This window comes from Gadus chalcogrammus, chromosome 8 (assembly GCF_026213295.1).
Source record: "Gadus chalcogrammus isolate NIFS_2021 chromosome 8, NIFS_Gcha_1.0, whole genome shotgun sequence".
Taxonomy (NCBI): domain Eukaryota; kingdom Metazoa; phylum Chordata; class Actinopteri; order Gadiformes; family Gadidae; genus Gadus; species Gadus chalcogrammus.
Genome location: NC_079419.1, coordinates 16,240,782 through 16,253,036, shown reverse-complemented (window position 1 = coordinate 16,253,036; position 12,255 = coordinate 16,240,782). Strand labels below are relative to the sequence as shown.

Genomic DNA, 12,255 nt, shown 5'->3' with positions numbered 1-12,255 from the left:
GCGGCTGCTGCTGCTACTGACGCCGAAAGTTTCAACACGGGAAAAAGCTGAGCGGTAGGGCGAAATCTGTGTGCGTTCACCTGGGCGGCAACCGCTTCCTGGTCAACAGCCGCTTTTTTGTAACCGCCCTTCCCTCATTGAAATGAATGGAGGCGGCAAGTTGCCGCGTGGTGGTGTGAAACCGGCTTTAGATCTATCCCAGTCTACCGTTCTCTTTCGCCTTTTCCAGTGTGACGTCTACTACATACACACACAAGTTCAGCTCTAAACTGTACATTTCTGTATCATGCCATCATGTCCTATTTGAGGGCCACAATGTACGCAATGCAGTGACTATAACGTCACTTCTACAGAACCGGTCACACAATCACAATCAAGATAAGTGCAGTCGGGATGCAATGTTTATCCTTTGTATTCAAATATATTTGTGTTGATGGAACAAAGCAAGTAAAACCAAAAAGAACAGAGACGTTGATGGCATCACGTTGATACTCTCAGTAACTAAGCGAGACCTACGTCACCCAGCCAAGCATTTAGTTATTAAGGACCCTTAATTTTTTTAACAATCCGTCGTTTACTTAAGGCTGGCAGTCCGTCCATTTAATACAAATAAAATGTGTACCCCACAATGTTTTATTGTATGCAGCCCACCCTATTGATTTTTACTGTGGGCCCAATCAGGGGAGGAACCCAAAGTGAAGTGAAGGGAGTTCAATCATACAGAGAGAGAGAGAGAGAGAGAGAGAGAGAGAGAGAGAGAGAGAGAGAGAGAGAGAGAGAGAGAGAGAGAGAGAGAGATCGTCACTCTGTCAGTGACAGAGTGGCTGGCAACCATGATTAGGGTCTAAGTCTTATAGATCTCATTAAAGTTGTGCTGCTCGAAGCAGCTATACACACACACGCACTACACACACACACACACACACACACACACACACACACACATACACACACTGCATTGTATAGAGGTCCCCAAACAAAACTCCCTTTGCTTATTCCAGTTGTGAAGAAAAGCAGCACCCATCCCATTCAACCTGTGTGGGGAAACCAGTATACAAATGGAGAACAAAGAAAAACCGGATAATCAAGTCCCTCTCATTTTCATTTCTATTCTTTCTTACCTTCCTGGGCTTACTGCCTCTGCCTACCCCACCTCCACCACCACCACCACCACCACCACATCCCAAACCGCCCTATCATACCACCATCACACCATGACCCAAGCTCACCTTACCGCCACCATCCACCCCCACCATCACACCCTCTCTGTCTCCCTATCTCCAGCTTGCCGCATGACTCAGACAATTTCAGTCGGACAGACGCTCCCTCTCTGCCTCTCTCTCCATCCCTCGCTGTGTCCCTGTCTCCAGCCCCTTCTCAAGAGTCGGTATTCAGGCGGCGTCTAAGGCTCCGGGGTTCTCCCCCGCAGAGTTTCGTGGCAGGGAGGCCCTGGCGTAAGGGTCTGCAACAAAGGGCCAATCGATGGCTTTGTCACGGAGATCTGACGGCCAATAAGGGAGTCTTCATAAGCCCTGTTCGTCACCGCGGCTGTCAGAGACGGGATGATTCCTTCGTTTCTGTCCATCAGCCCCATCCATCCGGAGCCGTGTAAGATCAGGTTCATGATCCAGGGTCACCCCGCTGGTGTCGACTGGATATAGACGCTGATCAGCCAATAGTGGAGCTTGTTATTTCAAGGAAAGCTAAAAAGTTAATAAATACATAAAGATAAGTGATTCTATAAGTGGATATGGATGTTGATAATATTTAAACACATCTACAGAGAAACATGCTACGCCGTTAAAATGACCAACTAAGAGACAAGCTTCCTTAATATCAAGCTAGCTCAATAAATACACTATTAGTGTTGCAAGAAAATCTATCTGCTTACATAACAACTGTGCGGTTACCCTGTAAACTAGAGGCTGTGATGAATGTCAACTAAAAGCTGCAATTAAACACACAAAGACACACAGACGCACACAGACGCACACACGCACACACACACACACACACACACACACACACACACACACACACACACACACACACACACACACACACACACACACACACACACACACACACACACAGAGTGAAGCTGTAAAGATTATTCCAGTTGTATAATTCCTGGATAATTGCATATTGTCCCACTTAACTAAGATGTCTTAGGGTTGGTTTAGTTATGACTTGGCTAATTACAGTGGGAATGAGAATTGGTTGAGGATTACATTCGGTGTCATGGCACAAATTATACAGACAAACGTCCGTGCTCATGTGTGTTTAATCACAAGGGCTAAGGGAGCATGGCATTGGCCTTGTGCACAGAAATGAAAGCATCACAATTAGTGCTGTGAAATGACACTATATTTAACCCTCAATGTAGTCATTGTGTGTGTGTGTGTGTGTGTGTGTGTGTGTGTGTGTGTGTGTGCATGTGTGCATGTGTGCATGTGTGCGTGTAGGTGTGTAGGTGTGTGTGTGTGTGTGTGTGTGTGTGTGTGTGTGTGTGTGTGTGTGTGTGTGTGTGTGTGTGTGTGTGTGTGTGTGTGTGTGTGTGTGTGTGGTCATGTGTTCTGTGGTCTGAGCACATTTGTGCCAATTAAGAGAGTAAAGTGAGATTGCCATCCTAAGCTTATACCACTGTATATTCCATCAAACAATATATTAGGAGACTTATATATGGACACTGTATATTTACATTTACATTTAGGTATTTAGCAGACGCTGTTATCCAAAGCGACATGCAATAAGTACATTTGTCTGAAACAATTTGTGTATAAAACACATAGAAACACACAAATTGCCACAGAAAAGTTAATCCCGGCCATGTCTCAACAAACTCTCCTCCCCAACTACTTCCCACGTCTCACTGAGGTATATTGGACAGACCATAATCGCAATTCAATTCTAATTAGTTTTTCAGTCTACAGGTTCCACAACATAACCTTGACTAATCTGCATCAATCAGTCCTACTGATAACCTCTAGGAAACCGAATGGGACCTTCTTTTTTCCCAGAATTCAACTGGGGCCCTGGGCGGGCCAGCCAAACAGAGCTGGCTGCTTTATTAGGGGAGAGTGAATATTGATGGACACTGATGAGGGGTGGGTCGCAGGAGGAAATCCGCAGAGGGTCTTTGTACTTTCTGGACCAAGGGGCAATCCGCAGAGAGAAAGAGAGAGAGAGCATGAGCGTAGCAGAGAGAGAGCGAGAGAAAGAGTCTCACCACGTCCCCTCATTACTGCCTGCTAGAAGACTTCTCCATAGGGGAAGAGATAGAAGCGGAGAGAGAACCGGGGGGTGGGGGGGGAAGGAGGGAGGGAGAGAAGCCTGAGAAGAGTACGTACTGTCAAAAAGAATTTTGCAACGTATATTTGTGGAGACTCAGCACTGCAGAGTTGGAAACTATGTATTTTCTGCGTCAGTATTATATTTGCTTCTTTTTAATATTAATCCATTGAGTAAGCAATGCCAATCCAAGGTGCTGTTTGATTGATCTTGATGGACTGGGGAGAGGACAACATGATGTCCGACTGCCGCCAACAACAACACAAGAAAGACAAAATAGTGCGTGGGGGATAGAAAATGGTGGAAGAAGGAAAGGGCAGACGAAAAGGCAGACGATACAAACAGCCTGGCGCATACGAAGCAAAAGAAAGAAGGAAGAAAGGAACGGAAGGAGAGGTTAACAATGAAGTTGACGGCTGGAGAGTGTGTGTGAATGTGTGTGTGTTGGGGGGGGGGGGGGTGTGCAGTCTCTCTACATCTGAGTTCAGAGAGAGGGAAGGACAAGGGGAGAGATGGAACAGTCAATGTCAGAGTGCATTAATGATTCGACTCTACAATAGGAGAATCCCCCGCAGTCCAGAGTCTAGGATACTGTGAAGCCACAAGAGGGAGGGAGAGAGAGAGAGAGAGAGAGAGAGAGAGAGAGAGAGAGAGAGAGAGAGAGAGAGAGAGAGAGACATAATTGAAAGAGAAGCCACGTCTCCATCCCTAGAGGTGGAGTGCTGAGGGGGTTGTTAGGAGATCACCACCATGTGTGGTGTTTGTGGTGATGGTGGTGGTGGTGGGGGTGGTGGTGGTGGTGGTGGTGATGGTGGTGGTGGTGGTGGTATGGGCATTATGTGCAGTGGACAAAGAGGCGTCTTTGCATTCCCCCCCAAGTCATTAGAGGGGGGACCATGTCAGGGCAGGAAGAGAGAGTGAGAACGAAAGAGAGTGGCGGAGAGGGAGACCGAGAGGGGAATGTTGTGTGTGTTTGGGGGTCATTACAGACAGTGTTTGGCCACTCCGTTCTACGGGGGCTATGGCCTTTCACCGGTGCTCCCTGCCACCCTCCCTATTCAGCTCATTGAGTGCCATGGAGACGAAGGAGTCTTTCAGCCATCTTCACTACGCTCTGTTGTCTGTTCGCCGCCTTTCTCTCCATCGCGCTCTTTTCACACTTTTTTGTTGCCCAAGTCACGCAGTGCGTCTCCACCGCTAATAGGGACAAGAGGAGTCAGAGGCTCGCTTAATTGGGCCTCAAGGTGACTTTGGATTGAAAATGTGTTTGTTTGTGTGTGTGTGTTTGTGTTGTGTTTGTGTGTGGTGTTATTGTGTGTTTGTGTCCGTGTGTGACTATTTGGAGCATATTGGATGGAAAGCCGTGCAGTGTGTGTGTGTGTGTGTGTGTGTGTGTGTGTCTGTGTGTTTGTGTTTGGGTGTGTGTGTGTTTGTGTGTATGTCTGTTTGTGTGTGTTTATTTGCCAAGTGGACGGGGACGGCGGGTCATGCAGGTATCTCTCTCGCTCTGTGTGCATGCGAGTCCCCGTGCACACATTGCGGCCAACACGCGCGTGCATATGGGGCGGGTGCACATGGGTGCATCTCAGCAAATGAAGTAAAGCCGGTGGAACAGGAATAGACAAGGCCAAATGGACTGGAATTGGCTCTAATAGCTTGCTGGGGCCACTGTGCCTGCGACGCGCCAGCCCTTATATACTGAGCCAAGATGAGACACCCAGCAGGTGAAGGTTTACCTTTAATGTGTGGTATAAACACATGCATACACCCCCTTTATCCGGCCCTGCCTTGATAGCGACTGAATGTTTGTGTCTCCCATGTCGCCGTTATAATTAGACAACGCTGTGGAGGTGAACGTTTGTTTCACGTTATATTTAGATCACTAAGACACATGCCCATTTTTTTTCTTCTTTTGATGTGAGCATGAAAGGCTGAATGAGAAGTTACAAAGTCTTTTAGTGTTGCTTTAAGTAAATTGTGTTAAATACACCCGTTTTTGCATTCATGCATGTGTGTGTCTGTGTGAGCCGGTGCATGTGTGTGTGCGCACGTGCGTCCGTGCATATGTGTGCATGCATGTGCATGTTTCCATGATGGCAGCCATTAGGCGGTGCTAAGGCAGCCGTGATGAATCGGCACTTAGCCGAGGGAAGCACACTTGCTCAATGGGCTGTGAACCTCCCGCTGCCACTGTCAGCCGGCAGAATGTTAAATAAAATTGTTTGAATATTTGTAATATTAATGTTTTAATGTGTCAAAAGCCTGCTGGAGTTTAACAATGCTGCGCCATGAGAGAATATCCCCACCGCGATTGTGCTTATAAGAAGTCCTCTGGTCAGTGCCAACAGGCCGACCGGAAGGATGCACAGATTTTTACCATGAGTTATATACTGTAGGTGAATGCTTGAGGATTGGCAGCTTATACTGTGGCTAATTTTCGCTATTTCACCCAGACTCTGTGTTTAAATGCCCTCTACTTTCACGCCCAGCGACCTCATCCAGACCGTGTCCAGGGACTGGTGCCACAAACTATCGGCCGCTCTCTAATGTCAACCTCCTACGTCCCAGCCTCCCTGGCCCGCCTGACCTATTCACCGCTCACACCCTCTCCCTGGCCCTCCGAACGCGTCCAGATGTCACCCGAGGGGAGACGGGGGAGAAGAGGAGGAGTGGGGAGGGAGGGGGGGAGGGAGAAGGGAGAGATTCAAAGCTGCGATGTACTTTGCATAAGAATGGCTCGCAGACAAGAGCTACAAACGGCGCAATAAGCTTTCAGCGCGGTTAGCCAATTACAAAAGAATAAAAACCTATGGAGGTGGGCCTCATAAACAGCGTCGGGCCAGCTTTACACACCACACGCCCAGAGTAGCTCCCGGCCCCCCCCCCCCCGCCCCCCCTCCTGAGGGGAGAGGAGAACCAGCCATGTCATGGGGGAGATGACGGTACCACATAGTTAAACACACTTATATCTGTTTGATTTGATAATCGTCGCACATTATGGTTTGTTTTCTTGGTCTCGTATTTGAAGCATGAGTTTCATAATCGGCGGGCCGGGCTTTAAGAAAAATAAATAAATAAGGTTGGTAAGGAATGTACTTCACTTAAGAGAATCACACACAGAAAGAAAAAAACAGCACATGGCTCTCCCGGAGTGAGAACAGAATGCATCACATGTTTGTTTAGTCAAGTTATTTAGCTCGAATGCCAGCCAGTCGGTGAGAAACCACGGCAACGGCCGTGAAAGGGTTTAGTGCCACCACAAAAGTACTCTCTCCGGCCACTTATGCTGAGCAAACAGAAACACACAAGCACTCACGCACGCACACACAGACAGAGGCACGCACGCGCACAATACCGTTGATGGAGGAAGTGGAGCGCTATTTGGAGACCACACAGTCAATTTAACAGGGCAGTGTTAAAATATTTAGCAGCTTGCTAACATCGCCAAGTCGGCGGGGAGGTGGAGCAGACGGAGGGGTCTGAAGTCATAGTGTGAGAGGTACATAAAATAAGAAAGAAACATACAGGATGGCCTGATGGCTGATGTGGGAGCTGGGGAGCGGTGGTTAATGAGAGTTCACTGGTGTCCTAGCTGGGGGTAGGTGGTCTCTCTCTCACTCACTCTCTCTCTCTCTCTCTCTGTGAGCCCTTCTGCAGGCTGCAGAAGGGCTTGGCTCAACAGGTGGCCCATCGCTTGTTAAGAACTGTATAGCAGCGGGTGGACGAATGGATGCCATACCGCGTACCCACAAACATACAGTGTACACACATGCATGCAGTACCAAACACACGTATAAAGTGACACAAACACATACAGCGGCACTCATTTACACACACACACACACACACACACACACACACACACACACACACACACACACACACACACACACACACACACACACATGCACACACACACACACACACACACACACAAACACACATGCATGCACATGTGCACCATACACACAAAGACGCCGCCCACATATACACACCCCTGCACAAAGAGCTGACTCCATTTCAAATTTCAATCACGCCTGAACAGTGTTGATTGGGAATGCTAGCCTCACTGCTATGATATCACGACAAGCAAAGACGAGAATAGCTCTATATAAGTAGGATATGTTTATTGGTCAAAGTTAATAGGGGACATTTTTCCAAAGCTCTGAAGTTAATATATAGTGGATGCAGTAAGAGTGAGTATAAATATATAAAAAAGGGAACACTTTGAACAACCCACAAATTGCGTTGGCCTTTGTGATATTCCCAATATTTTCCTCACACCAGAGAAACTGTTCCCGTCATAATACCGTAGCCCTCACAGCTCTCCTCCTCCTTCTCCTCGACTGGGATTACTTAAGCATGAAACTGCATGCTCGCATATTCTTTCTGCTCCTTTTTTATACCTTGTTTATAATGGCCAATTACTTCAGTACGAACACTGCAGCCATGTTATTGCCCGATGTCGGCGATTGATTGGCTGATGGTAATAACCCCCACGTCCAGGAGCACTTTAAGGTTAGATCGCCCCCTCTTTAAATAATGTATTACAAGCACATGAACAGAAATGGCTGGGAAAATGAAAGGTTGAGATTGTTCTGATTGGAAGGCCTCCCACTGGATATGAGTAGAAGGGGAATGGAGTATGTTTTGCAGTTCCCAGAGAATACTGTGGGTCTGCTGCAATGCATACTCGCTCTTCTCTCCTGGTTTTACCCTCTCAATGTGTACCTACAATGCCGTTGGGGAACTCTTTGCACTTAATAATGATCGTTGTGTGGATCTGTCTTTCCAGAACACAACAAGCCTCATGCCAGCACATAGGAGTCCTTGGAATCCAATTACTATACTATAAATTGTGCTTCAAATTGATGAAGAAAAATGTGATGAGAGGGAGCGATCTTCAATCTGCCTCGTTTTATCTTGTATAGATATAATGTAATATTAAAAACAAGTTAATACAATGAGCATTATAACATAACTGAATTACTGGTGAAATCTGATTGGACAACTTGTAGTGACCTTAGTGACAATCACAGGTCAGTTACTAAAGTATTTGCATCTCCAAAGTCAGAAAGAAGAGCAGGACATTACTTTTTCACAGCCATATTGCAATAATCCCAGCGCCAAAATCATCACACTGGAGCACAGAGCAGAGGCAATGAAAAATACAGGAAGCAGTGTGAGAAACGACATGAGGAAAAATAACTGAACTGAGGAACGCGCCCAAGCATAGTTGCTTGCTTTTGAAAGTCACCGTTCTTTTGCCAAGGACTGTGCAAGGTGTTTGCTGTGTGTTAGTGTGTGCAGAAATGTTTGTCTATACCATGGAGCAATGCAGGGTACAGTACGGACCCGAATGCACCTTCTACTTTGTAGATATGCGGCGACTCGCATATCTGTGTATGGATCGGAACAGATGTGTGCCAATCAATCTTATCAGGGCTGCACACACTCCCAGGCTCATGTCCGGGGGCCAGCTAATACAGCCCCTCGCTGTTAGCCCCCCCCGAGCCAGCCGCATTATCATCACACACCTTGAGCCCCTCGCTTTTCAGTTTTTTTCTTAATCTGTGTTTAAATGTGTGTGTGTGTGTGTGTGTGTGTGTGTGTGTGTGTGTGTGTGTGTGTGTGTGTGTGTGTGTGTGTGTGTGTGTGTGTGTGTGTGTGTGTGTGTCGGAGTGTGTGTGTGTGCGCGCGTGTGTGTGTGTGTCTGCATTTATAATGAAGGTGCATGGAAGGACACATAATATAAACAAAAGAAAAAACAAGAGAATGAAAAACAGAAAATAAAGATGGAACCTAAGATTTCCCACCGTAGCTAGCTTCATTTCTGCATTCAGCATCTCACCTCTCTTGTCTCTTTCCATTACGTCTCAACCGGACCCTTTAATCCAGCCTTCACTGGCGGCTGAGGGCTGGTTTCTATACAGATTAGGGATCAATGTGTGTACACCTCTTCAGCCGCTGCCGCACCACCCGACTCGTAAAACACCTTCGGCCTCACCCGTCGCCATGACGCAGTAAATCTCTTGCGTGGGGTGGGCCGATGTTTCCTTTATGTACGACGCTAAAGAGATCAAATCCATCGTGTGCGCTGCAGGATAGCGGGAGGCGATCCATCACGGTACGGTAATCAATATTAAGAATGAACGGCCGGCGTTCCAAGTCATCCCTGAGAGGAGGTTATTAGCCCGGACGGCCGCCCAACAGATGTTCCCACTCCTCCCTCCCTCTCAGGGACACCACACCACACAACGGGCGTCGCGGCGGAGCCTCCTTACCTCTGCACACGTTGCCGTTGTCCGGCTCAAACCCGGCCTTGCACGTGCAGCTCCCGATGGGCACCATCCACTCCCCGTCGCCGTTGCAGTACAGCTTGATGGGCACGTCCACCTCCTCCGAGTTGGGGATGCAGATGCCCCGCGCGATGACCAGCGACGTGCTCTCGGCGCCCGTCATGGTCTCCGGGAAGATGGCGAAGTTCTGCACCACGCTGGGGCACTTCTTGTAGAACACCCGCACGGCCAGCAGGGACATGCAGGCGCCGTAGTCCTGGAAGGCCAGGTAGAAGCCGTTCTTGGACAGCGGGCCGAAGCTCCGCACCTCCGTGTTGACCTTCATGAGCCGCCCGCCAAAGTCCACCTGGGAGAAGCTCTCGTCGGCGGCGATGGTGTCCACCTTGAGGTAGGGCGCCTCCATCCAGAATGCCGTGCCCTTGGTGGCGATGACGGCGTCGCTCTCGTAGTAGTACAGGTTGAAGGTCTCCTTGCACGAGCCCGGCACGTTGGGGATGGAGCTGCAGTCGCGCACGGTGAAGCGCATCTCCACGTAGATGCGCTGGGCGCCGCGGCGGTTGATGAAGGTGGTGAGCAGCCAGTTGTTCTGGCTGGGCTCGAACACGTTGCACACCTGGTACGTCCGGATGGTGTTGAGGTTCTCGTCGTAGCCGCTCACCTCTTCCCACTGTGGGGGGGGCGGGGGGGGAGAGAGAGGGAGGGAGAGAGAGAGAGGGAGGGATGTCGAGGGAGAGAGCAAGAGAGAGAGAGAGAGAGAGAGAGAGAGAGAGAGAGAGAGGAAGGGGAGAGGGAGAAGAGAAGGAAAGAATAGCATTAGTCACTGTAAATAATATAGAAGCCATCCAATAAACAAACACTGCAAAGCCGGCTAGTAAGGAGACTACAGAGTGAGAGGGAAAATAGACATATTATGACTTTTCATAATACCCCATCATTGTGTTTGACTGGTAGTGTAATGAATTCATTTATCTCCGAGTTATATTACGAGCGCTGTATACTCTGCGATTGACAGATTGAGCAAACACATTAGGGCTTTGCGGTTTATCCATCACCCGGGAATGTTCAAACACATTTATATTTAGAACGAAACTGAATGGAATATCGGGATATAATAATTAAATAAAGTTCTTTTGGCTACCCAGCTGACTCGACAAGCTCAACAAATGTAGCGCGTCTCGTACACATGAGCAGCAGTACCAATAATTACTTTTAAAAAGCACAGTCCTCGCCATTGCCTCTGAGCCTCGACCATGCGAGCGTCGACTAGGGGCATGGCAAAAATATGATGCGTAAGACATCTTTCAATTATACGCGATCGAATCGCAATCAGCGCCAAAAAAGGCGTGGATCCGTGCTCCACGGCAGCGGCCGAGCGATGGCTCCGCTGGAAGTACATTTGGTTTCCGCTCATTGCTGCATTGCATTGGTTATCGTTAGAGGCATGACCCACAAAGCATGGCGGATGGGCATTAGCAGCTCTCCCGGGTATTCAATCGCACTGTGATGCCTCCGCCACTGTACCCAGCCATGATGAAATCCTGCCATTAGTGGTGGCTGCAATCGTTATATATCAAGGAAAAAAATAGCTAAAAAACTGCACAGTAAAAATCCATTCTTTATATAAAAACTTTTTTTGATATATACTGCAATTAAATGTATCTTTTTAAGAACCTTCATGCCTCTGAAAAACTAAAAATCTCCCGGCCGAGGTATATATTCATTTTAATGCAGTATCACACAAGCATAATCCAGGCTTACAGTCAAGCGAATGTGGTAGCGCTTCTTCACAGAGTTTTCAAAATTGGTTGGTGTGTCATTTCTAACCTCCGCACTGTGAGGTATGAAATGCTTTAAGCACATGAAAGGCCAGCTTCTTAAAACAGGACATGGAAGGGCACTGGGCAAGATATAAGGCAGCTTTGTTGTTTTCCTTCTCAGTGGATGTCCAATGTACGGAGTAATACCTTCCCTTTCGCTTCCCCTCTAACCTTCTCTCTATCCATCACTCATCCCTTCTTTCTCTCTCTCTCTCCCTCCCTCTGTCCCCCCCTCTTCCCTCTCTCCCTCGGTCCTCTATCACTCTCTCCCGCTCACATCTGAGACCAAAGTTTGACTCACCAATTTATTTCTGCGTATCCCTGCTGCCACTAAAAGCCTACGGGGCAGGGATAAGGGCGGGGCCATGCAGTGGTAGTTAATGGTGTCCATGGTTGAGTAGGGGGCCTCATTCACCCCAGTGCATGTATCTTGCGAGAGCATTCGTCTCCTGGAGCTCCCTCTCCTGTCTGCTCTGACCTTTTTGCAACCCTGGCAGTTCCATCAAACCAAGGAAGGATGAGAGGTTGACCTGGGTGTCTCTGGTAGGAACCAACCTCCCCCAATTCCCTAAACACACACCCCCACCCTATCCCAGCCACTCAACAGAGGAGCTGAATAGAGGTTCATATGTCATTCAAGGGTGCAGGTAAAGACCCCAATCAACGGGTGTGTGTGTGTGCATGTGTGTGTGTGCGCGTGTGTGTGTGTGTGTGTGTGTGTGTGTGTGTGTGTGTGTGTGTGTGTGTGTGTGTGTGTGTGTGTGTGTGTGTGTGTGTGTGTGTGTGCGTGCGTGCGTGCGTGCGTGCGTGCGTGCGTGCGTGCGTGCGTGCGTGTGTGTGCATGTGTG

At 48.3% G+C, this 12,255-nt stretch overlaps 1 protein-coding gene across 1 annotated transcript in view; it reads right to left on the bottom strand.

Moving 5' to 3' along the window:
* LOC130387887 (ephrin type-B receptor 1-B) overlaps positions 1-11,119 on the bottom strand; it is a 96,201-nt gene extending 85,082 nt beyond the window's left edge. The window contains exons 1-2 of the mRNA XM_056597182.1: positions 11,090-11,119; positions 9,576-10,257 (exon numbers count right to left, since the gene is read on the bottom strand). Coding sequence (XP_056453157.1) covers positions 9,576-10,257; positions 11,090-11,119 — 712 coding nt within the window. The remainder of the gene's footprint in view (positions 1-9,575; positions 10,258-11,089) is intronic.
* Positions 11,120-12,255: the final 1,136 nt, after the last annotated feature.